Source organism: Rhea pennata, chromosome 1 (assembly GCF_028389875.1).
Source record: "Rhea pennata isolate bPtePen1 chromosome 1, bPtePen1.pri, whole genome shotgun sequence".
NCBI classification, from domain to species: Eukaryota; Metazoa; Chordata; class Aves; order Rheiformes; family Rheidae; genus Rhea; species Rhea pennata.
In genome coordinates this window covers 150418739-150445888 of record NC_084663.1, presented here as the reverse complement: position 1 = coordinate 150445888, position 27150 = coordinate 150418739, and the positions used below count along the sequence as shown (strand labels likewise).

The 27150-nt window shown below is 38.3% G+C and overlaps 2 protein-coding genes across 2 annotated transcripts in view; one reads left to right on the top strand and one right to left on the bottom strand.

The window, feature by feature from the left end:
• Positions 1-16268, top strand: part of ST6GAL2 (ST6 beta-galactoside alpha-2,6-sialyltransferase 2) — a 36800-nt gene extending 20532 nt beyond the window's left edge. The window contains exon 6 of the mRNA XM_062601643.1: positions 11393-16268. Coding sequence (XP_062457627.1) covers positions 11393-11661 — 269 coding nt within the window. The 3' untranslated portion in view covers positions 11662-16268. The remainder of the gene's footprint in view (positions 1-11392) is intronic.
• The window catches only part of LOC134154967 (pinopsin-like), an 85573-nt gene continuing 67324 nt past the window's right edge, over positions 8902-27150 (bottom strand). The window contains exon 4 of the mRNA XM_062601644.1: positions 8902-9129. Within this exon, the coding sequence (XP_062457628.1) occupies positions 8902-9129 (228 nt within the window). The remainder of the gene's footprint in view (positions 9130-27150) is intronic.

The following is a 27150-nucleotide window of genomic DNA, read 5'->3' as shown; positions in this document are numbered from 1 at the left end:
TTTATACAAGGAGGATCAAATCAATGACATGGTGGCATCAGAACAAATGAAAGGGTGTACATTTTCACACATTAAATTGTGATATTTGTTGCCACAGGATGTTGTAGATACTGCAAGTTTACAGGGTTTTGCAAGTGATAAGACAAATTCACAGAAAGCTACTTAATGCAGAGATATAGTGTTACTGTCTCTTGAAGTTCCTAAGCTGTAGGGGACAAACAACTATATGCTTGACTCTTTCCTAGGCGTGCATCACATTTTGTCAGAGATAATCTTTTCCTGAACAGCCATTTTTGAGTTCTTAGAGAGCATTATATGAGCCGCATCACTTTCACCACTAGCATTATGTTTTATTTTCACTGGAGTACTTACATCAAAGATATAAGTTGGAGGGTTTTTTAACCACTGTGGTTTCATGTTTTGTGACTCATGAATCAGCACAATTATCTTGCGCAGGAAGGCATGGCCAAAAAAAATACTTAAGATATGTTCAGTTTCTTGGGTTTCGGGTTTGGGTTGGGTGGACTTGCTTCTTCTTCTTCTTTTTTTTTTTTTTTTTGTTTTTTTTTTTTTTTGTTTTTTTTTTAATTAGTGGGTGGAATTTTTATCTGACACTAAAAAGAGTGAGCAATGTGCCTGGTTAGGCATGATGCTTGGGACAGTACTCCATTAGGGACACACTTGCTAAAATCTGAGTTAGCTGTCTTCTGGGGCATCGAGTAAGATTTGGACAATGTGTTCTTCTGCATGCTGCATGCTAAGTGGTTATCTGAACTCCTGATAGTCAGCAGGTAAAGGGAGTGGTTCATTAGGAAAGGATGAATTAGACAGCATAAGAGCTTGTTTTCTCCACTGACTAAATGTATAGTTTAGATGACTAGCTCAGAGATAGACGTATTATACATTGTGCAAGTCTAAAGTTAGGTGAGATGAATGCTACCCAACACAGATGAGCTTCATCCAAGAACAGAGTTTCTCAGTTCCCCTGGCTTCAGTTTCCAACATTAGATGTTCCTGCTTTCCATTTTCTTCTGAATTAACATGTCAGCTTGTGGTGACCCATTAGTCATTGGTGCCATTCTGCACCTTACCACTGAACCTAAGTTCAGTGCTGTGTATAGGCCCTTATCTGGCTGCGGGTTTTCCCACTAAATTTCTTACTACTTTAGCGCTGTTTCCTACCCAACTTAGTGGTATGTCTAATTCAGGACATCACTGAAAACTCATTGTCTGTTGAACTGCAGCCAGTTTGTCAGGTGTTACATTTGAGGACATACCATGTCTAGGAAGGATTTTTCTCAAACATGATGGAGTGTAAGCCTACAACCATCAAATCCCAGTTGTGGATTCCACTGAAAAATCCTAAATTGGCAGTTGAAAAAACATCACTGGTTTTAGACAAGTATTTTGTCCTGTCTTTTGGCAGTGACAATATGTGATACAAATGTTCACATTAATACTGATATTCTGTAAAGACACAATATTTTTCACTGTTAAAGCAGAACTCAGTCTTCCTCTTTTCTTTCTGATCATATCAAAGTTCAGTGTTTAATTGATATTGATAATGCACAAATTAGCAGTCTCCATTTTTACCTAAGAGAACTGTTTCTATGCTCTCTTTGCAAGCTTGTATAAACAAAGTAATTTTGACTTTACATTTTTATCATCTAATGATGAAGACTTTTCTAACTGCTCCTTTCTGTTTCTCAAAAGCAGTAGCTTATGTACACTGGATGATTTTGTACATTAGCGTTCTGAAGGGTTTTTTTTTAATAATATCTAGGTTATATACAGCTTTTTCTGTTAAGTTCACTATTCCAAGAAATTTTTGAACCTGTCCCTTGTTTCCCAACTGGATTAGCCAGGAAGTCTTGCTTATTGAAGTTCATCAGTACACTTTGTGGAGATGCTTACCTCCTCTGTGATGACAGTACTTGAAATTCACATTTATGTATCCTTAACTTTATCTCAGTGATTTTGTCCTTTTCCAAAGCTAGATGCAAGCCCTGACCATACTATTCTACTTTTTTTACTCCTCAGAGATGCCTATGTAGATTTTTGCATGGCACGTTGTCTGTGTAGATAGTAATCTTTGCTACTTGTTGTAGCTTTTAGTATAACATATTACGCATTAAACACAAAACGATAACTAAATCTAGATTACATTATTATTGGGAGAAAGAAAGTCTTGTTTGAGATTTACAGTTGACATTACAGATTTAAAACAGCTATGCATCATTAATTGTCGATAACATTATTTTAATCTTCATTTGCATGCATCCAGACAATAGTACTAGCAAGAATATCATTACTCTGCAATATAAGCAGATCATTGTTTGACTAAGAACTTATAATTAAAATGGCTCCTTCTCAGAGAACATGTTGAATAGAAGACTGCATCTAATCTCCAACTTTGCTTAGAAAAATACACTTGCATACCCTGAAAGAGACAATTAGACATACTAAGAGTTGCCTTTATTACTGTGACTTAAACTCAGCTATTTGCCAACAGTTGGCTAAGGAACAGAATAGTGTTTACTCCTTTCAGCTCAGTTTTGTGCAAGTATCATCACACAAATTAATAATACCTTGGAAAAGATAAACATTAAATTCTTATCATGAAAATAAAAAGCACTGCAGTATTTGAGCATCCTCTGCTTCCTGATACACAAAGGAACAAAGTCTCTTCTTAAAGCACTCCAAAGCATATTTAATATTTTAGTATATCATCCAAATTTGAATAATACATTTAAAAACATATGATATTACTGGTCAGCATTTTCTAATCGATGTTTATATTACAGAATATATTATTGTGATTAAAGTACAACTTTTTGCATATAGCATTAAGTGACAAGTATTTCCTTTTCTAGGACTACTATAAGATGCAAAAATCTGTACATCAAAGACAAGTACTGCACAATTTATTAAGTTTAGGCACAGAGCCACTTGGTGATAAATAAATTCCTTAATAAATACTTGGTTTTCTGTAGATTCAGGTAATGTTCTCTTATGGTTAGCATTTTTCATAGTTCGTAGACTTAAATAGATATAAAAGAACACTTTTGAGAATCATAGTTTTTAAAAAAATTAAAGCTACTTTGATTATATATTCCAAAAGAATAACCGAGGTACATTTGGCCCAGTTTCAAGGAGTAACATGCTTTCCTGTGGTACCTGGCCTCCAGGAATAAGCTGATGTGTTTGCACAAGAGAGGACCAATATAGACTTTAGAGAAGTAAACTAACACCTAGAAACTATACATGCTAAATGCTTTATATTTATTTGTAATACCTTCAAGCACGTGTAATATCAAACATAAGCTTATTGGTGAATTTTTTATGTAACAAAATTTCTGCCATGTGTGCAAATGAGACACATTATGAGTGTAATAATCATTTGTATTTAAGTGTATTCAGTGTCTATTACAGTTTGGTAAAGTAATGATGAAATCTTGGTGAGTGTTTGAATTACAGCTATTATTTTAGATGCTTTCAGACAGCATCTGTTGTATTCAGGTATATTAGATTAGATTTTATTTACTTATAAAGCAGAGAACATTCTTTTTAAATTATTAGCTAACCACAAAGCCTAATTTTACTGTACAAAATATGCATTTTGGAAATTGAAACCTCTTGAGTCATTAAAATTGCCAAGAACAAATTAAAACACATTTTCTCCTTTTGATTAGAATCCATAATATATGTTCATTTGTATAAGCCATCCATGCAAAGAATTTATTCCTAATTTAATTCTTTTTTAAAATGTTTTCAGGAAGGACAGTAAAAACCCAGGAGTTCAGTTATGCCAATTAGACTGAATTTAATCCATACCTAAAACTTCATATCACCATAGGAAGTCTGCCAAAAAGGAACAAAAATTAACACTTCGTTTTGAGCATTTCAAAATATTAATATATAATAATTTGAAATATATTATATTTTATTAGCATTTACCATAGTAAAGTAACAAACTTTCAAGTTGGCTGTTTCTTTGATAGCTACATCATTTTGACGGGAGTAATATGTATTTAAAATATTTTTAAATGAATATTCTATGCTGGCAACCCTATCTTTTCAATGTGGAATCCAGGAACATTGCCTTTCAGCTATAAAAAACTCAAAATCACACCCCTGAATGATGTACTATAGAAGCTCTTCTCTACAGACAGAATTATTTTGCATTTTTTTGCATTGGATGTAATCAAAGTGGGACTTTTGAAAGACAAAAAATCTAGCAAGAGTTTTAGCATGGATTAGAAAGGCCTATAGATAAATATCTTCAGTCATAATTTTGAATGTATGGTTGACACTAGTGATGTTTGCCAAAGCTAAAATCATGCCAAATAGACTTGACTTTTTCCGTTTTATGAAATTTAGATAGGATATTTAAGATGTAAGAGTTAAAAGCACAAACATCAGACCTGGAAGACCTACAAGTAATTTTCCCTTCTGCTTGCTGATTCAGCGTGGTGCCTACAGTATATTTCTGCATGCTTCAGTATACTTTTGAAAAGATTCAACAGTTCCATCTCCATCCTTGGAGATATTCGGAATTGGACAGGACAGGACCCCGAGCAACCCAATCTAGCTTCAAAGCTGTCTCTGCTCTGAGTGAAGGGATTGGACCAAATGACCTCCAGAGGTCTCTTCCTCTCTGAACTACTCTACAGTTCCCTTCAGACCCCTCCACAGATCTCATTGCAATGTCATCAGTCCATCTGATGATATTTCTGCTACTTATGCTGTAGCTCTGCAGGTTCTTGGCCAGGTCACCTAGGCACAGTAGTAATATTGCTACTACTAGCTTTAAATATAGATGTTAATGAACTTATTTAGGGCCTGCTGATGAAAAGCAGACCTTGACTTCATCTAAGCAGACTTTGCTTTGTGTCCCATGAACATCTCTCAGCAATGTAAGGAATACTCCCTCTTTTGATGTTTGCACAGTGTAGATAGCTTACAGGCTTTCCCTCAGTTTCTACCTTTTGGTAAGTCGTGCATGTCCTCAGATGTCCTCTAAATACTTCATTATTCTCTTCTTCCACTCTTAGTCCCATATCTTAATCCTAGTGAGCATAAAAAGATAAAGGCAGACCTGGCCGTTTCCCCGCAGCTTGGTGTTTGCTCATAAAATTTACTTCTCTTTGTAGTACATAGCAAGGTTGGTCAAAGTAATAGGACTCATTTCACTTAGCTTTAGATGTCTCCAGTGCAGGTCTATGTTTGTGCTAGCCAGCCTCAGCTTTATTAGAGCAAGAAATAGGCATCTGTTAAGTGCGGCTTTTCATAGAATCATAGAATCAGTAAGGTTGGAAGGGACCTCTGGAGATCATCTGGTCCAACCTCCCCACTCAGCAGGGTCACCTAGAGCATGTTAGACAGGTTTGCATCCAGGTGGGCCTTGAAGATCTCCACAGAAGGAGACTCCACAACCTCTCTGGGCAACCTGGTCCAGTGCTCCGTCACTCTCACAGGGAAGAAATTCCCCCTCACGCTCAGGCGGAACTTCCTGTGCTTCAATTTCTGCCCATTGCCTCTTGTCCTGTCACATGGAACAACTGAAAAGAGTTTGTCCCTGTCCCCCTGACATCCTCCCTTCAGATACTTATACACATTGATAAGATCCCCCCCCTTTTAGACCCGTGTTCACATCTACATGTGAAATTTTCAGCTTGTGCTGAGAGCTTAGAACTACACATACCTGATAGAATACAGGTATATGTGATCCCAAAAATGCAGTATTGAGACTCTCTTGATAGTTAATAGAAAAAAACAGGAACTTCTGGAGAATGATTCATATGTTCCATTTTTAAATATCCACTTTAGGATCTGCTTCCTAAAAGTACCTGCTTCCTTCCACCACCGTAAAGAAGTCTCTGATCCCATTTCTCAGATGGGATATCTGCACTGCAGATGGGCACATTTCACAGATGAATCACTCCTTATTTTTGTTTCTTCACACATTGTTCCTGGAAAATCCAATTGCATTATTTTTCTGAAAGGTACAAAAGCTTCTGACCTACAAGAGGGGAGAAGAAAGTGCTTGATTTCAAGAACTAGATTCTATTTTCAGTTTCTATCTAGTCACTAGAGACAAACAGCACACCCCATCCTAAAGCAGACATCTAAAGTAGGTCAGATGAATTGTGCCCTAAAAATGCTTGTCTCTTTCCTTATCTATAAAGAGTTCCTTAGACAGCTAGCTTAGCAGTGGGACAGCTCAATGAGATTAATTCTACCCAGACTATTAAATGTTGGGATAATGAGTGTCTCACTATGCTCATTAATATCTCCTTACATCTTGCTTAAGCCAGTCTGTGCTGCTTTATATGCAGCTCAACACACAATTGTGCATTGACTGAAAACTACCGTAAGGACTGTGAGAAAAGACTAACAGAGAAGTGTATTGTGTGGAAATTCTTTACCTAGTAGGCTACCAAATAATTTGTTTTCCATTAATACTGATGCTGGTGATCAAGGAGGAGTGCTAAGATATGAAACATGCTTGCAGATGATATGAAATTGGGCAGTAATGTGAAGAGTGGATAGGCCAAAGAAATAAGTAGATAGATAGGCATGTACTCTATTGGCAACATACAGAAAAGAAGTAAACAAGGGGCACATGGAAACACATGTAGGTTAATACATGTGGGAGGTAATAATCAAATGCAAAGAGAATCAGCTTGAAAAACTTCAGAATTAATAATGTAGAAAGAAATATAGGAAGAAAACAAATGGGAAGAAAAGTAGGACTTTGCAGAGCAGTCTGGCAGCAGAATGGGTTAATAGAAGCAAGATGAAGTCAGGAAGCAGTTAGATGACATCTTTTCTTTGTCACTGAAGTCGCATCCAAAATGTCACAAGATCACCGAAGGTAACTGGGAAGCGAAGGAAAGATGGGGAAACTGAGTTGTGAGGGAGATGAAAATATAGACAGCTTGGCACACCCACAGGTGAAGGGGACAGATGTTAGTAACTCATTCCAAGGTTGTTAACACCAAGAAAAGAGAAAAATTGAGTTAGAGTGATATTAAAAAAAGGTGGAGTGGAATGTGAGAGCCATAGTCTGGGGAATTCGACTGGCAGCCCAATTTTAGGGACTTCATGAAAACAAGACAGATTTGGCATTAGAAAGTGAATAGAGAAAAAAAACAAACATATCCTAATAAGGACACTGTTATAAATGTTGTCTTGGTTTAAACTGCCACTTCTTTTAAAAATGCCTGATTTTTTCCCCTTCTAATTCATGTTGTTTGTAAACTTAGATTTCAGTGAAGGTTCTGCAACACGAGAGGTGTCCTACTGTGGAGGAGGTGGATTCACATCCTCTAAGGCACAGGAGAGAATGAAACCATTTGTTCCATATTTGAGAGGAAACTGTATTCAGAACAAACACCTGCTTCCCAAGATTGTCTTTTGTTGTTGTTGTTGTTCTTTTTTAATATAGGGCTAACTCACCTTCTATTTTTGAAAGAAACAGTAGGAACAGCTAATTCTAAGTGTATTTGGGGGCTTTGTCTGCTCAATGGACTTGCCTCCTCAGGTTTATGCAGCTCAAGCAGTAGGTGTGTAACCTTGGGATCTATCTAGTCCATAGGTTGTTGAGATGGGAGTGCTGGTTGTACTGCACTTTCAGTCTCTCTGGCCAGTGGTCTACAGTATTAGAGGTACTGAGGGAGAGAACGTCTGCCACTGGCCATCCGTTTTTCTCAAGGCTGGGTTTGGGTACTTGGCATGTACAGCAAATCTGGAAGTCTCAAGAGTGCTCTCATGTCCACTAGGACACTAGGATGCTGTGAAGGCCAAAAACTCAAGGGAGTTCAAAAGGGAATAAACATATTTAGGTTGGACAGCTTTGTCACTAGGAATTAAACAGGGTGGTCTGGATACAACTAGTGGCTAATGAAGTCCTGAATCACTGACAACTTACCATGAGTAAGTAAATGGTGAATTAAGGGTTTAATGGTGAAGAATCCTCTCTGTATTGCCTTGTTTCCCCTTTTCCCATCTGCTCTTTCTCTTTTTCCCATCTGCTTCTGGCCCTGTTGAAGACCAGGATGCCAAGCTAAACAGACAGTTGGTCTGAGCCAGTGTAGAAATCCTTCTGTTCTCTTCTGCGGGGAATCCATCCCTAGATACATTGCTGTGAATTCCACTAGGAATTCCCATCTGGGCACCTAAATGTAGAGTGATACAGTAGACGTTGTTGTAGACCTTAGTGCTCATGTGGGGAAAATCTAGTCCAATCCCCCAGCACTTTAAGGAATGAATAGACAGAAAGTGGACAAGGCACAACATCCTAACAAATAGATATCCCTAGATGTTGTAAATGCTGGAGATTAAATTAATTTTGAGGAATAACTGACTTAAAGTAAAAATAAAAAATGAGGCTGAGCTAAATACAGAAAATTTGGAGATACTTGGCTGTGGAACAGTTTCCCAGGGGAAATGTCCAAAAACTGTCACTTTACCATACTTAACGGTATTTGTGGGTATCCTAATTTGAAATCGCAGGGAATGGAGTATAGGGAACAATGCAGGAAGGCAAGAAGCTAAACTAGATAGCCCAGCATGCCTTTTAGGTTCATTCTGGAGAACACTGATCCACAGATCACTAAGAATTAAACCTTTACCACTTCTAAGTGCTCCAGTTTACAGGAAAGGCAATAATATTGCTTAAAAAAAAATTGTCATTGTTGAACCGTTTCTGCAGTGATGTGACCATCTTTACTGTTATTAAAGAAATAATAATAGAGCCTCAATTTTTTTGTTCTTGACAGTCTTCCTATTCCATAAATGGCAATTTCCTTTAGGAATTTTAAGGTTAGCTGGGTAAGGTAGTAGTGAAATGAAACATAAGCCGGTTAAGGCTTGTTCTTTCTATTAGAGCAAATTTTCCTATGACATCGGTGGTGTATTTTTTGAAGCTGGCTCCAGCCTTGGCTCTAGGCGAAGAAAAGAAGTCATTTTATTGTCTGTTTTGGGACGTGGTTCATTATTGCACACATTTCCACAGTCCATTTTCTGATTTAGCTGGATAACGGTTACCTTAGAGTGGCTGGTAGGCTCTCCATCAATGGAGGAATGAGGTTGACAGTGGAAAAGCAGAAGAAAGCATTTGTAAAACTGAAAAAAAACACAAACAGTTCTAGACATACTGGCAAAGCAGGCAAAAATTCAGAGCATCTCTATAACAGTCTGGAGGAAAAGAAAGGTCTGATTTATTAACTTTGTACCTTTTGGACAAATCATAATTATTTTTCTTTTTTCGCTGTGAATCCATGTTTCTTGCTGCTTAAGACCCATGTTCACTTACATTTGTGGACTTTTCCTTTGGAACTGATGTTCTTTGTTTTTCTAAGACCACTAGAATATAAAGCTGCAGAATAATCTAAAACATTTTCTGAACCTTTCACTTGTGATAAAAGATTTAATCATAGAAATAATTGGTTCTGAGCTACTTCACATATCAGGCAGGAAAACATCATTTTGATAATCTAATAATACACAGCAGGAAGAACATACGGTTCTTTTCATTAGTAAGCTGTTGGAATCTCTATGTTCCCAATTTGCAAACTAAACTTCAGACAATGGCTTTGCTTAATTAAAGAACCAAAATAATTTTTATGTTAATTCATTTCACTTGTGAGACTTACTCACAACACCTTTGATGCTTTATGATTCCAAAGCTCTTGTACAGCAAAAACAGTTACTTCAGTTCTCATTTGTAAGTGCCAAGTGAACAGTAGTAACACAGCTGTCTCCTTCTCTGAGAGCTAACGGTTGCATTCAACAGATAGGAATACCAGTTGTGCAACAGGTGCTTCAATACATTTTATATAAATTCTGATTTTTTAAAGGAACCCTTCAAAAAATGTTTCCGAGGCTTACTCATCTCTGTTATTTTACTTGGCTATGTCAAACAGAAAAGACTCCCATAAATTGAGATTGATGGGAAAATGTTGCAGTTTGGATAGCAGTGGCAATCAGTATCACATATTAGTCCTTTTGAAAATGTGCAAACTCAACAGTAAGATTTCTCTCATTTTCAAAGCTATAAGGACCCTTTGTTAGTGCAGGTTTACTATCCTGCCTCAGGAAAACAAATTTTGCATAAGTCCACCTGTCTTCCTCCTGTATCTATCATTGAGTTGGGATAAGCAGAATAACAGCATCCTATGGTTGCAAGTGACCTTTGGTTAGCTTTAAACATCAAATGAATTTATATTTGGCCGTTCTGAGCTGGTATTGACAATGCTGATAATAATCTGTCATTGGCATGTGGCACTAAAACATGGATGGGCATTTTGCAGGTTCCTCTTTGCTGTGTAGCAAGTGGTCAAGGGCTTTTCCTAGCGGCAGAGTTCCCCTAACAGAGAATTCACCTTCCTCAGCCTCTCTTCATGAGATTCTTTGCCAGCTGCTCAGAGGGCATGGACTTTTACACCCACAAAACACGGCTGATTCTTCTCCTATATGTCTGTCTGCACGTATGTAAGCTGTCATCTTGGCAATGTTTTCCTGTGTGGAGAGAAACTAGTGGATCGAAGAAGTGGAGTAGGTTCAATTCCAGACTGAGAAAAAGCAGTATTATGATAAGGGCAGAGTGTTCAAGGAGTTCAGTAATACTGTACTCCAGTCAGTGATCTCAGTCAACCATCCAGAAGGCAAAGGAAGAAATGTTAGGTGGTACTGGCCCACCTTTCAATTCTTGTTTCTCCTAGTCCTGATGTACAAAAAAGGGAAATCAGTCAGATTCTTCATATCCTTGAAACTAAATGTGTGTGTAAATATTTACAAGAAACAAATATCTGAAAGCACAGAGAAGGATAAAAAGGGCATACCTTTTTCTACCATCTGTACGTGGCAGGTCAGAATTTAGCTGTGGAAATGTTAAAAATACCAAGAAAGGCAGAAATACCAAGAAAAGCTCCCTGCAAAAAAAAACCCAACAACAAAAAAAAAAACAGTTCTGTGTGTAATTGTTCTGTACTCTTCAAGTGAACTTAAAGACCTTGTCTGTCTTGCTAAGTAACTTCAAGAGTCAATAATATACAAACAAGGGATGTGTTACAGAAAGCAGCTTCCTCGCTTGGAAGGTTGGGGAGGTTGATGGTGGTATGCCAGGCATTCACAGTCTTCTCATTCTTTCCTTATGCTCAGTGTCCTACCCTGTTTTAGCTCTGCAAGGGATGGCAGTGACAAGTGAAAGCTGCCCTACCAAAATGGAGACCTCACATAATGATTTTATGTAAGCATGAAGTAATCCGTAGGGTGTACAACACATGGATGAAAGCAAGGAAGAAAAACCAGATTGGATGATTGCAGGAGAAATGCTGGGAGGAAGGTGAAATCTAGGGTTCATTTTTGTTCTCACTTTCTGCTCCAGGTATCCTCATCATGATGTCCATGTGTAACGAAGTGCACGTGTATGAATACATCCCTTCAGTCCGACAGACCGACCTATGTCACTACCATGAACTCTACTACGATGCAGCGTGTACCTTAGGGGCCTACCATCCACTGCTCTATGAGAAGCTGTTGGTTCAGAGGATGAACAAAGGTTTGCAGGATGATTTGTATCGGAAAGGGAAAGTCATTTTGCCAGGGTTCAAGTCTGTCAAGTGCCCCGAACGGAATAATTTCCCACATTTGTAGAAGATAATCTTTCGGAAACAATGTGCAATAAGGTACTACTGTTGTACTATAAACAAGAAGAGAATACTTGAAAAATGTATCTTAGACCAATCTAGTCTTGAGTCTATAAATTGTAAGTAAGTAGCAGGCATAAGAAATACTTCTTTTCTGAGCCTGAGTATTTATTATTGCTTTGCAAATAGTTAAAGAAAAAAAAGCTTAGCTCATGAAGGGTGCAAAGGACATAATTAGGCAGAAATATAATGTATTGTTGTGGGTGTGATTGTCAGAATTTGTCAGTGGTCTCTTATGCCACATGTGCTAGATTGTAACTTTTCTTTAATGAACTTATTTAACTGTTAAATCTGGCATTGTGAAACAGCCTGTATTGTTCACATACAGAGCTGCCAGTTGAACAATGCAGCATTTTTCGTGGCTCCATGGGATTTTCACACTCTCTAAGAATGAAGTAATCACTACTCTGAGCTATGCATTCATCGATTAGGGTAGACTAATTCTCATTCATCCACAGGCTCAATTATAGGCCTCTAGCAATATAAGGGGCCTTACGGTGGCTACGAAGTCAATGCAAGTGGAGATTGCTGTACACACAGCTAAACCATTTAAATGACTGAACATATCTTTGATGTCGGATCCCCATTCTGACACCCTGTGAGGCAGAGGGCGAAGAGAAATTTCCCCTTTCTTCAGAAAGCAAAAAACATTCTGAACCCAGCCAGGAAAAATAATTCTCCCAGGGAGGCCTATCCAGAGGGTGTAAGCAAGACTGAATTGATGCCTTAGGATGCCTCTCCCCAGTCTGCACAGATAAAGAATAGCCACCCAAAGAACACCAGGGGAGGCTGTGTAGCTCACACACCTCACGCTGAAAGCAAACCTAGATGGAGCTCACCTTTTTAGAGCAAAGATAGCATTCAAGTTCACAGGCATCATTTGTTAGGTATTTTGTTGTGATTCAGATCAAACTCACTTGTTCACAAGCTCCTGCTTTTAAGAAAGCATAGGGAGTTTTCTGACAAAGAGGATATCAGCATTTTTTTATTTCACATTTGAAAGACTATACCCCAGAGAAACTGTAATGCCAACAAAAAATGACTGTGACTTGCATATGGAGATAATCTGCTATTTTCCTTCGTAACATACAATGAAGATAGTCTTTAAGGCCCTTCTAAATAAACACATGGATATTAATGCATTTAAAACATTATTTTCCACATTAACGTTCTCTTTTTTTAACAGCACTGTGCCCTGAGATACTGTACGCTTTTCTTAGGGTAAGTTCAGGAGAAAGGTTTATGTATGTAAAAGCACAGCTATATCCAACCCCAGTCCATTCACTAAAAGGCAGATAGCTTAAAAAGGCACTGAAAACAGTAGCAGAGTGGAAAGTATTTTTCGTGTTTGGTCTTAAGCAACAGAAAGGCAATCGGAGAACGCAAACGCAATATTAATGACTATTTCCTCTCCAATAATAATGTAAATATGATCACAGAATCCATCTCCTCTTACTCTGCTTTTATGATTTGATAATTTTCCTTCCTCAAGAGCAAAGAATGTATTTCCTACATACAGTTTAGCCTTTGTTTTCCATCTGGTCATTTTATTTGGGTTTTGTGATCCTCTAGGGTTCCTCTAATTGACAGAAAGTATGTCCAGATGATCTAAACATTGTACTTCTGTGTTGTATGGACAGTAATGTCCATAAATCATTTTGGTGCATATCAAAGTGAATAGGTTTTATTCACATTAGCCTTAGCCTCTGGATGTATTACATACTGACTTTTAATATTACATACAGCAGCAACTTTTACTCTTAAAAGTTAACACTCATTTAATCTTGTGGAGAATAGGTAACCTAAATAGAACTGATAATCTATTTTTTCCATGTATTTGGTTCCCTGTTTGCAAAACATGAAGTCTGAACAAACTATCAAACACATCTCTCGTTCTTATATGCTAGGTTAGCTACTATATGCTTGTAAAGGAAATGAGTTAATTAGTGTTCTAGGTAATTAAATATGCTAGCTAATGAATATGCTGCTTTTCCATACGCAGGAATTTCTCAAGTTCTGAAAAAGATCACATCACTTTTGACTGATCTTCAACCACTAACCTTAAACTGTGATTTCAACAAAGAAAAATACCAACTGCATTACTCAGTTATCCACAGTAGGATTATGCTTTATTACTCTATCAGTAGTTTGTTGGCATAGTCCATATAGCTGTTGTACAGAGTAATGCAAATTCTAAAAGTTTCACGTAACAAATGCTAAGCATACTTACTTGATAAATCATTTAAATAACAGTGCAAAATCAGGTCTGGCATGTCAGAAAATAGATGATACTTTTAATCTATTTGACTGCACATGCCAAGCCTTCAACAGAAATTTTTTCTTTGTCCATATGCCCTGACTCTTTCACCTTTGAACATACTAGGCAACTAATTCTGTGAGAATTTGGTGTGTATCTGCCCAGCTGCGTTCTAATTTGTAAGGCAGTCAGCATCCCTTCCACAAGTCAAAAGTCAATGTGGGCGCCATCACCTTAGGAGACGCCTGTGCTACAAGCTCTTGCTTGCTCACAGAGGAAGACGATTAACCTGTGATGTCCATCCTCTTGAAAAAAAGCAGGCATCCTTAGAGTGGCTTCTGAACACTGGTTTCCACTGTGATAGTTCACTGGTCTGTCTGCTCAAACATCTTATGATTGCTTAAAAGAGTTTACTCCTCCTGCCTCATCTTGTCCATACAAGTGTACCCGATTTGCTCACCTCCACCTTGTGCAAGGCAGCAAGGGGCAGAAATAAAGGGGGAACATAAAGGTCTCTAAAGAGGTGCTGAGACCACCAGCTTGCACATTCTGTGGTTTTGGCATTGGTGGCTTTTATAGGAGACTACCAAGTATTTTTGCATTTGTGTGCATTTCTTCTGCCCTGTGAAGACAGAGATCTTTACAAAGGATCAGCTTCAGTCAATTTAAAACAGTGATTTAGCACTGAATTGAACACTGAATCTGCGTATCTTTTAATAATAGTAACTTATGAGAGTTTTGTTTTTACATACATACATATATTAAATGCAGCTAATGTGAAAGGAAACGCATTTTCCTATCCAGATCTTGGGGGTTTTGGAAAATAGATAAAATCATGGCTTTGCAGCTCTCCTGCATGGCTATCACACAGTAAGAGAGGGCAATGCCAGCATAGACGAGATCTGCACAAACATGGCTCTGCATATGTCATCAGCAAAGCAAATACCAGCGCTGGTTGACACCTTGGGTACCGTTCACATTTGTTACAATGCTGCAGGCTTTAAATTTAGTGGGGGGGGTACTGATAAATAGGAATAAATTGCCTTCAAAAGCTAGAGAGCCTCATTTTGTGCCCTGGTACTGTGAACAGCAGTTGCACTTGATTAAAACAAAATAGAAACACAGCAGCAGCTTAAGTAAATGTGCTGAATTTATGTTGAATTGCATTATGCTGTTTTTTCCACTGTGAATTCTGTAGCTTTTCTGACTTGTGGTGCTCTGTTATTTTTGCATTCAGCCTTCGGATGGTTAAATCAAGGTACTCTTCTGTTTATTAAAGACAAACAATGAAGAGATTTTGTCTCATTTGGAGCCAAAGTCTTCATCCTAGAAAAGGTTATTTCATTGTTCCATTCATTTGTGGTTCTAAAGCTTACCTGGGCATAACCTCACAGTCAGGCAGTCCTTCCATGGACTATACTACTAAGAGTTCTTTCTTCTCCTTACCGTGCTGGTGAAACTCTGATAAAGTCAGGGAAGTTACAATGATACAAAAAGTATGTACCTTTAGAGAAAGACATACGATTTACATCCTCTGACTGATCTACACTCAATCTGCACAAATTTACCTAAATCATTGCATGTCTTTGGTTAGGACACTTTCCTTGGTGACATCCGAATTTTGTACTGCTGTAGACCTCTTGCCAAACTCATCAAACCAAAACATTTTTTTCCTGAATGAAGACAAGTGTCTACACTAAATAGTTGCACAGATTGAACTCAATCATTTTAGAGATGGATTGAAATAAATCGGAATTCAAAACACATGCAGACTAATCCAATTCATAGTGATATTTTTTTTCATTTCCTTCTACGTTAGTTCTTAAGGATAGGAAATGCCATTTGGACAGTAACACCGAGGCACAGTGAAATGAGTATTAGATGCATTGATTGCAAAAATAAATGGCTAGCATTTCTCTGTTTGTGTTCTCTAAAGTTCATGGGTATTGAACAAAAGGAATTGTTTTTTGAAGTAGGTCTTTCAGAAGACTGTCATTAGAAAACATCTAAAATTTTCCTGAGAGCTATCCTCTCACACACAAGGAAGATATCTGATTTAACTGTTTGAACTTTAAAGTAGCCCATGTCTGGGCCTACCTGCATCATTAAATAGCTTTTGACACTGCAAATTTTGTCTGTCTGGCTTAGTGATCAGGTTCAATGTTTTGTTCTTGAAATAAAAGTTGTGTGTAAAAGCCTTACATTTATCCATAACATCCCATCACTCTTACGATATGTAGTCATAGAATTATTCAAATATAGACTGTGTACTTTTTTAATAGCTTTGAGAATTTTTTTGTATGATGATTTTTTTAAATGAATGTGTACTCTAATAACAAAGCTTGAGATTTTACAAGAGTCACATTTTTAAGCAGTGTTTGTATACATTTTAACACTTTTTATATTTTCTATTATGATTTTGTATATTTTTATGTATGCACAGTGTACAGATTTTTTCCTGTAAATAAAACATTTGTTTTCATTTGTTTAGGAGTTTTGGTCTTTTTGTATGGGCTTGAGTGGATGGCACTGAACTGCAGACAGCATGAAACAGGGAAGGTGACTGTCAGTTCTGCCCACAATTGTAACAAAATCTCAAATCAAAATGGACAGCTAGGCTGACAAGTAGCTTTCACAGTAAACCACAAAAAAACACCTGAAAATTGTACAGTCAGTTTTATTCTAAAATGAGCATGTCTACCCAATTAGGAGCTCTAGGTTTCCCTTGGGAGAATATATTATGCTGCTATAGTTACAGCAGTCAATTTCTTGGGACACTTAAGCCTTCTAAGGGCTTCACCTCATGCTCTGATGACTTCAAGCTGTACTCGAAAAACTGGTGAAATTCAACAGAATGGCACTGTCACTCGTTCAGAAAGTCTGGTATCATGTCTTAAAGAACAAGAATAGACTTTTTTTAATTCAATCATCAATTAAAGTGGAAAAAAGCTTACAAAAAGGAAAACTTAACTTGCCACTCAGTCTGTGATGAAATACCACATAATTTAACCTCTACAGGTCTGCTTAAATCCATTAAATGTGAAGCATTCCTCTGGTTTTGATAATCTTTGAACTATGCAGTTACTAGAGTTCAGCTAATTTGAGGTAAGGTACATTGTTTTCATCCCAGAAAGTTACTGAACATTTATGCTCACAGTAAAGCTAGTTGCACATTAGTGAAACATTAAAATTTGGATTGCTGTCAGAAACCCCTGGCAGCCACTAAAAGTGCAGCTCGTCCTTTGTATTACACCACCTCCTGGTAGGTAATGTTCGTGGATAATTACCATATGTCACGAAATGCAAGTAACACCTCTCCGAAAACTCACAACAATGAGCTACAATACGTGATATACTGAATGCTGGGATTCATGAAGGAAGCAACTAATTGAAGCTTTTCAAATCCAACAGCTTTGCTTTTGCCATCCTTCTTTTCTTTTTAATCACTGCATTCCAAATATAAATTGTTCAAAAAGCTTTGTTGTCTTTATGAGAAGATGGGAAAGAACATCCTTTCCTCACTGTGTAGCCCACATGCATGCAATCCAGTATCTCAGTAGGAGGTGAAACATAAACTCTGTCGTGTTGAGTATAGAGAACATGTTGCTGTTCTTTAGCAGCGATAGCTGTAGGAGGTGAAGGTAAAACTAAAACTTCATACAGCATCTTGGTTGGTTTATCTATATTATTAGCTTCTCTGTTGTAATTGGGCTGAAAGAAGTGTTGCAGATGATTGCTACAGCTTGCTGTCTTGACTGCAGCAACTCCAGAGCAACTCCCAAGACAAGAGAAGCCAGTCTTCTGCTGTCGTCGTATAAGCCATCTTCTGCAGAAACCTGCATCTGCAGCAATGACTAGGTAGTAGCTTATTGTGGAGCCACTTCACTGATAAGTATGAACAGGCCAGTAATGCTTGTGGTTTGGTTGAGCTTCTATACCAGTTTTTCTAGCATCATGATCTTTTCAGGTTGTCAGGTGGATAATTTGATTATTTCATTGCAATAGCATAGGTTTACCCTACCTATGTCCACAAACCTACCAATATCCACTTAATTCATGTATGTTTGCTTATTTTTAATAATTACATTCTACTTCCTTACAGTGTTAAGTTGCTCCAGATAATGCACTTCAAAGCCATTACTGCACTAATGTGGAAGTTAAATGCAGAAAGACTCCTTGGGTAGCTTCGTGCCTTGCTAACCAAGGCGAGTTAGAAATACATGTGCTATTCTTTCTTGTAGATAAAAAAATGACCTAATGTTCAAGTAAATGATTACTAAGTTTGATGGAGATGCATTAAAATCACAGGGAACTAACTGTAATACTAGAATATGATGCGTTTTTTCCCCCAGAGTTAGGATAGCCACTAGAGAACTGGCAGCACAAGTAGGTTGTGACAAATCATAAAGGATGCCATAGCTGATGTGACCTTCTGATTCTTAAATATATTAGAAGTAAAGAAAGGGGGACACGGGAGGGAAGCGGGAGAGACAAGGAAGGCTGAAGTCCTGTGAGGAAAGGTTTAGCTAAGTTGGTTAGAGCATGGCACTGCTAATGCTAAAGTTGCGGGTTCAATCCCTCTATGGGCTATGCTAAGGGTTGGACTAGATGATCTCCAGAGGTCCCTTCCAACCTTACCATTCTATGATTTTCTATGAGATTGCTAGAAATAAGTAATGTACCAGACACAAATGTGAAACTGCTGCTTTTTTCCTTATAGTGACTTAATTGTATTTGACTGCTTGTCATCTTATTTTTTCCATCGATTAGAGAGGAACCCTGCTAATCAGCAGCTTTTGCTGCTGTCAGGTTTAGTGTGGTGAGATGTGATTTTAAAACAAAGAACTAAGGCAGAGCCCTGAACAGTAACAGACTTCTGCTCAGGCTCAGCTTGCCTGTAAACATACAAGTACTATAAAGTAAACTCATAAAAGCCTTGCCTCAGCAGAGTTGTGGGGTTACTTTGCTATACTCTGAGCAACCTCCTCCTCCTCCACCTGCTTAAACTTGGCTGTACAATAGCTGAAATACAAAGGCCCATTTCCTCTGGTGACCTTTTTCTGAGCATAGACAAACACAGAATTAAATACCCTTTTGGCTACAGGATGCTGATATATACAGGATAATAACTGCAGCAGCAACTCCTGATACACTTGTGAAGGGACTTCAGAAGTGATTCAGGAGGGCAGGCAGTGGGCATCACAGCTGCTTTCATTTTATGGGAGTAGCCAGAGGAGAAATTTGCTACCAGTGCTGACTCCAGGCTGTGTCAGCTGCTGTTAATTGCCTTGCTCCCAGACAGTCATCTGGCTGCAACTGTGCTTCCCAGTTAAAGTATCTTGCTGGCCCTCCTTCCAAGCAGTGCTCTCTTCCACAGTAAATCCCAGTGTGCTGATGCACATGGCTAATTCTGCATTGCTGCTGCCACGAGCAGCAGCTGTGTCTCCTAGGCAGATGAGGTACTAGGGAAAAAAAACAGAAGAGGTTTGGAGGTTTCTGAATAGTTTTCATGTGTGTCTGTAAAACAATAGGACTCCTTTTCTGTCTTTTAAGCATTATTCCGTCATTCCTAGAGCACTGCAGGCAAATATGACATGAACTTGCCTCAAGAAAAGTATAGTTCATGAGGTTGTCTGAGGTTTTATAGATAAGGTGAGGTTCCTGATCTCAAATTCATGTCAAGTATCTACAACCTTGATTAGTACAGGGACAGAGCAGGGACTTCAGGCAAGTCAGGAATGAAACATGAGATGAGTCTCTTCCACAAACTAGAAGTGCCTGAGGACTACCCTTAGGGCCAGCCTTGCTGCCTATGAGGAGAGTGGGCAGCAGGCAAGAGGGGTGTTGTATCTTGAGCATGAGGAGAACAGACAGACGATCAGGAGGGGAAGGGGAAGAAATTTCTGCACAGAGCCTGCTTCAGAGCCTGCTTTTTCAGAAAAGAGGACAGGTGGATTTGCTAAAACTTCCTTACGGATCAAGCGGCATTATTTTCTTTCCCTAGCAATATGTCTCTGTGAAGGCGTTGGGTGGTTTTCCAGTTACTGTGCTTGTTTTCTTCAACACAAATGAAATTGTAAGCTATCTGATGGACCTAATTTAGACTTTGCAAATACACAGAGCTGAACACAGTTATCAGGCCATTAGGTATTTTAATGACCAGTTGGAGCATCCCGAGAGCAGTAGAGATGGGAAGAAAACAAATCAATAAACTGTTACCAAAATAATGCTAACAAAATTGTTCCATGGTAAAAGGACAGGGAAGGCAGAAACAAATAAACACATACCAAGGTCACAAAAGTACTGCCTTATTTGCATGGATATATCATGGATATATATTCAGATAATCCTTGACCATTTAAAAGTACTGTTCTTTGAAGATAACCTACAGTCTCAGATTGAACAAAATCAGAGATCAAAGCTGTGGGGGTAGCTATTTTGCAAAATAAAACAAACTGAGAGAAACTTTTCTTTCCTTCATACAAACTTTGACGTAACCAGCACAGCCACTGAGTTTCCTGTGGGTTGGTTTTACACATTAAAGCAAAGTACTAACGCTCGTATGTCTTATGCAAGCACCTCATATTGCTTTAGAAGAGCACTGTCTCTTTTGACAGGGTTTATCACTGGGAAGAAAAAGACCAAAAGGCATATTGATCTCACATTAGATCTCTGCTGGCCTTAAATATAGCTATTAAAACCTGTACAACACAGAAGGAGGCAGAATATGTGACGTTAATTTCTCCCACATAAAATGAACTTGAAAAAGAGGAATTTCCTAAAGTAATGTGAGGAGGAAGAACAGGCAAAGAATAGAATGCCAACAACATGGATTCTGCCTCTATTTCCTATTCTCAATTCAGTATGTTGGAATTGTTTAGACCTTTACAACATGATTGATGGATCCTGACTGAGAGAGCTAGCAGCAAATTTACCAGTCACTACAGTAACATTTTACTTCACAGTAAGAAATGAAGGGTCTATTACAACCATAATATGTGATGAGTGATCCCAGACCATTTTGAAATAACTCCCATTTTACTGAAAGTTCAAAGTATAACAGCGAAAAATATTTTGATACTTAAAAAATACATTTTTATTTAGTCACAGTCAATATGCTGATCTATCTACCTGGTTTCCTATTATATTTGCAGTTCTACACCCATGGACTCTGGATCAGCCCACAAGTATCAAAAGAGTCCAGCTGATCGTGATGGGCTTAGACTGATATGTTCCTGCTCCATTGCTGTTATGATTAAGGCATATGAATAAATATTTGTAGGCCTGAGACCTTGCTATGTTCTTGTCACCATGTGTTATGAGCTCTCTGCAGCTTATCCTTGGCTATAGTTTGCATATAGTACATATCTGGGGAAAACATTTCTTCAGATGTTTCTTTCTTAGGCTCAGACCAAGAATGTTGCACAAGAAAACCTAAAGCTCTTATTTCCATTCAGTTATATTTGCAGTATTTCACATACCACCATATCTTCCCGTGGGATTTACTCAGGTTCTTCTTGCCTGAGGCTGGGTCACTGTCTCCAGCTTTGCTAAAATATTTTATATATAAGGTTTTATGTGTATATACACACACACATAAAACCTTCAGCAGCTTGTGGTTATTTCATCTCCTGAAGAGTAAAGCCATCTGCCTGTTAAATATGGCAAGATGAGTCTACGGCAGCTTTCCTCTGTGCTACCTTTTATTCTGCCTCTGGCTACAATACAGGTTTTTATGAGCTTCTCCCCAAATTTACCTACCTCCTGCCCTGTTGCTACAGCTTTTGCTATCCAAAATGATCTTTCTTCTGGTTGCTAGGAATGAAATACTGGAGGTGCTCTGATAGTTGACTTAATCTTGATTGCCAGGTGATTAGGTATTGATTTTACCCAAGGCAGAAGTAAAAAGCACTGAGAATGGTTTGATGTGTGACAATGTTTTTGTAGAAGCTGTTTGTTTTTTATGAATATGTAATGCAGCAACAGAACAGACTGGGTTAAGAAAGCAGAATTTCTGTTGTGAAAGAAATTCTAATAGTTCTGCAACTTTTTTTCCTAATCTGGGACAAAACCAAAAGAAATTACTGAAAAATTCCAAACAAAATCTTGGACTATCAAAATATTTAATTATAAGTAGATGCTTTCAGATTATAGTTCAGATTCATTCTGCCTGTTGTCCTACAGACTGCATTTGCTGCTAAACACCACAGAAACAAGAAATAATTCCTAATGCATTGAAGTGTTTGTCCTCTACTAACATTTAGAGAACTGCTAATAAGTTCTTTTCCAGATGAAATACATAGTCTCAAGCATGATTACAAAAATAGTTAATAATTTGAACACTTATTTATTTATTTGATTTTTTTGTAATTTCAAACAGCTAAAAGAGTCATTACAAGGGAAAATACAAGAGGAAAATACTTGAAATATCTAATGTGTCATTCTCTGCCGTGATCCCTTTGCCACTGCATGGTAATAACAAAGGAATGACCCATTGCCTACACAGCAAGGATTTCTATTCACTCATAACAAAATTAAAGACAATGTCTTACCATAGGCAATTAAGGAAAATTACGGCCTTTGCAGGGCTGTTTTTGCTATGACTGCACATTAGTAATGATGGTTGGACATATTCTTGGTCACAGGCATTTGCACATATCAAGAGGATTGACTATGTCTTTCAAGCATCAGACTACAAGGCAAGCACATTCGTATTAAAGAAGCCTATATTTGTGTTTAGATTTGACATCAGAAGAAAGAAGAGCCTAGGCTACCAGAGGAAATCAAAAGAGCTAAACTAGATTCATTTAGCAGTATGGAGACAGAAGGTAATCTGATTGCTATGTCCCAAAATGAAGTAAAGATAAAGAAGGAGAAGGACTTTTTGAGCGTACCAAGAATAAAGGTTTAGAAAATGGCTACAAAGCCAAATTTAAGTTGCAAGTTATCAGAAAATTACTAATCATCAGAGAAGACAAACCTCAGAAACAGCTTCTATGTTAAGAGACAAGGAACCTCATATTCTAATTCGGATATTCTTGAATTTCTGAATAGGGTTAAATGATGCAGTTTACAATAAAAAGGGACTAACTCCAATGAACCAACAGCCCCAGTATAGTTTTATGTTCTATTTTCCATATTGGACAAACATTATTTCCTTCAGTATAGCAGCATTTTTGCTTTGAAATGAGAAAGACATTGTGATTAAATCACAAGATAACATTCTATAGATTTGAATTGGATTTGCTATGAAAGTTCCTGAGGTTTGGACAAGTATTTTAATCCTTCATCCTCAAATTTCTCTAGCTGTAAAACTAGGATTATGATAATTAGTTGCTTTCAAGCTGCTCTACAATTCATTTAATATTTATTTAGAGAAGATTAAATAAATGCAAAAAATGGTCTCCGATTAGGAAATCTCATTTTATTTTTCTCTCCATCCATCTAATCTGAATTGAGTGTTGCTTGAACTGTGAGCTGTATACATGACTGCAAAAATACACCTAGTAGATACAGTAAAACATTGAAAAGTAATGCGAACTGACAGACAAAATGTACAAAAATGTTCTGCTCTGGATAAAATTTTAGTATTATGCCACTGCCACATCACTAGGGATTATTCAGTGACTGAACAGGAAAAGCACATGAGAAGTTCTATTACCTCCAGGGTTACACTTACTTATTCAAACCTTTTTCATCTGTTGAATTTGATTGTTTTCACCATGCAACTGGATTCTTCATTTATCTAATCTGTTGCATTGCATTAGAGATTCTCTTTTCTTTAGCTGACCATGTATTCATGCATTCAGCTTTGAAATGGTATGCTACAGCAAATATATAGCTAACGAGCTATGTGTAAAATGTTGACGTATTTTAGAAAAATGGAAATATTAGAATTAACATGGATAAGTCTGAATCTAAATTAATTCTTGATCTTAGTCAGACTAAGGAGTGGGACAAAAAATGATTATGATCCCTGACCTGGTGTTTGCAGCTGAGATTCCTGTAGCATTTGTCCAGTGTGGCCTGGTATGCTACTTGAAGAGCAGCACAAATTCAGTCTACCTATAGATCTCATATACCTTTATAGGACCTGGGCCGTCCACACCAAAATTGGAAATCAGTTCAGAAAAAGACACCAAAATGTCAAGTGCTTACACACGACATCTTGATTACATTGAAGTAATGGTAAGACAGAAAGAGCATAGTTCAATAGTGCTAATCTTTTTTCCTGCATTTCTCTAAGCACCAATTCAGCTGTTGACCAACTAGACTTTCCCTTGAGGGGTTCCCCAAGATGAACATGTGAAGACAGTAAAGAAATATTGTTTCTGGTTGAGTTTCTTCTGGTATATATTTGCAAGGGCAAACAGGATGCCCGTAGGCCCTTCCCCCTTACTCCCAAAGTGAGCCTTGTTCCTAATATCTTTTATTTCGGTGTGAATATACTGTATTCCTTGCTTCTATAGTCATCTCTGGATACTGGAAACCTTAATTTAATTCTCATTCTACTATACAGATTTAACATTATAGTTGGAAGTGTGTCAGAAATGGTTGGTTGTAAATGGTGTCCTGAAGCTCCTGACATAACTACAAGCTGATTATGCTAGATAAATGCAGGTGATTTGACTGAAGCTGCATTCCTTGTACTGGAAAAAAAGTGGAGAGGTATAACTCAACAATTTTTTTAGCTCTTTAAATAGTTCTGGAGAGTACATCCTGCATCATTGGATAGTGACAGAATACCCAGTGTTTTTAGAAGTCAAATCTTTTCCTACAGAAATTTCCCTGCTAGCTCCAAAACAAGTGGCAGTATTAACTTCCTGCCATTCAATCAGTACAGTAAACTTTGATTTCTCTGGCTCTGTATGGATAATTGTGACTACAATCCTTTTTGTTGATCAGCAGATGCTGATCAAAATGCCACCTGCAAAGGTGGCATAACCACAGAGGCAATATTCCCTCTTCTCTCCCTCTACGCTAACTTCAATGGAAAAGCACTAAGGTGGCTGAGACCTCTTAAGTTTAGCTTTCAATTATACTCTTGTTTTGAAATTTGACTGTGAAAACTTCCAAAATGAAATCTCCTTTGCTAGTCTGATCATGCCAAAGCCTTTCAAGTATATGAAAATACTTGATTTCACTTCCTTTTGCCTCCCTCTTATAAATTAACATGCCCACTGCAAATTTTGCTTTCATGAACTGCATTTTCCAGTAAAAACTCTTCCCATTAGATGACATTCAGCTTATCCAAACACATCACAATGTTTACTTATTGTGGTTCACCTGCATCATGACTAGGGCCTTATCCTAGAGGACACTGACTACTTAAAACTCTGAAGAAGTAAGTTGGTCATTAAGGTGTAAAGAGTATATGGAAGAGCCAGAAACAAGATCTAAAAAGTACTGTATGACAAGATTATACTTTATAGCTTTTTTTCTCCCTAGCCACACTACCTGTCACTTCAAATTTGACCTCAGTTTCAGTCTCTTTGGAGTCTCCTCTATTCTCCTTCTCTCTGAAACGTCTTTTTTGCTGCTTTTGCAGGGAAGATACAGACTACAAAAGGACTCCACTGTCTTCGCTAAAAAAACTTCCCATTATACTTTCTTCTAGGTTTTCTAATCTGTCAATTTACCTTCTCTATCACGCAAATTTATCCTTGTTTCTGCAAGGCCCATGTTTCCCCAGTGCTATGAAAATGTTACAGAGCAATATAGGATAAACCAGTAACATTACATGCTGTATACTGTAAAGAGGCCCTTCACTTTCTGCCTCTTCCAGAAAGGAAGATCTCTAGTTGGATGACACTTCCATTATTACCAGTACAAGCTGGGGGCTGACCTGCTGGAGAGCAGCTCTACAGAGAAGGACCTGGGAGTGCTGGTGCATGACAGATTGACCAGGAGCCAACAATGTGAGCTGGTGGCCAAGAAGGCCAAAGGTCTCCTGGGTTGCATTAGGAAGACTGTTGCCAGCAGGTGGAGGGAGGTGATCCTGCCCCTCTCCTCAGCTCTGGGGAGGCCTCATCAGGCGTGCTGTGTCCAGTTCTGGGCCCCCCAGGACAAGAGAGACATGGAGCTACTGGAGAGAGTCCAGTCAGTCCTATGGCTATGAAGATGATCAGAGGGCTGGAGCACCTCCTCTATGAGGAAAGGCTGCGAGAGCTGGGCCTGTTTAGCCTGGGGAAGAGAAGACTGAGGGGGGCTAATATTCAAACATCACTTTCTCCAAGCTCAAGAGCAGTGGAGAGAGGAAGACTGGGGGAGGGGGGGTGGACCTTATCAATGTGTACAAGTACCTGAAGGGAGGATGTCAAGGGGACGGGGACAAACTTTTTTTCAGTTGTCCCATGTGGCAGGACAAGAGGCAATGGGCAGAAATTGAAGCACAGGAAGTTCCGCCTGAGCGTGAGGGGGAATTTCTTCCCTGTGAGAGTGACGGAGCACTGGACCAGGTTGCCCAGAGAGGTTGTGGAGTCTCCTTCTGTGGAGATCTTCAAGGCCTGCCTGGATGCAACCCTGTCTACCATGCTCTAGGTGACCCTGCTGAGCAGGGAGGTTGGACTAAATGATCTCCAGAGGTCCCTTCCAACCTTACTGATTCTATGATTCTATGATTCTACTGCCTTCCCCTGCATTTAACATAAGTTCTGAGTCATTATATGGTCAATATGCTCATCCTGCATTTGTGTTCATTCATGTTATTTGTTTTCCATCTTTATTTAATGTTTCATTTTCATGAGAGGTGGCCTGGCTTCCTACTTTTTTCTAAACAAACTTTGAAATTTCTCCGCAGTGTTGAACACAATCAAGCCCTCAGAGACCATCTCTACAGCAGGCAGGGTAAGGCTGAACTCATGGAGGCACACTCAGTCCAGTCAGTACTAACCAGAGTGTAGCCTTTGGAAGCAAGTAGACTGACTAGGGCTGCAGAATGTCCTTGGGACCCTGGGTAAAATACTTGAATTGTTTGCCTGAGCTGATTTTTTTTTTTTTTTTTTGTCAATAGCTGAGAGAAATTCCTAAATTAATTTTGAACTTGTTGTGTGAACCGCTTACACCTCATGACAGCAGAAAAGGTGCCCTTGAGACCTCTCTTCTGTTTGCCCCTCAACTTTAAAAAATCATAATGCTACATTTGAGGAAGAAATAAATTCAAAACATTTCTGAACTGTA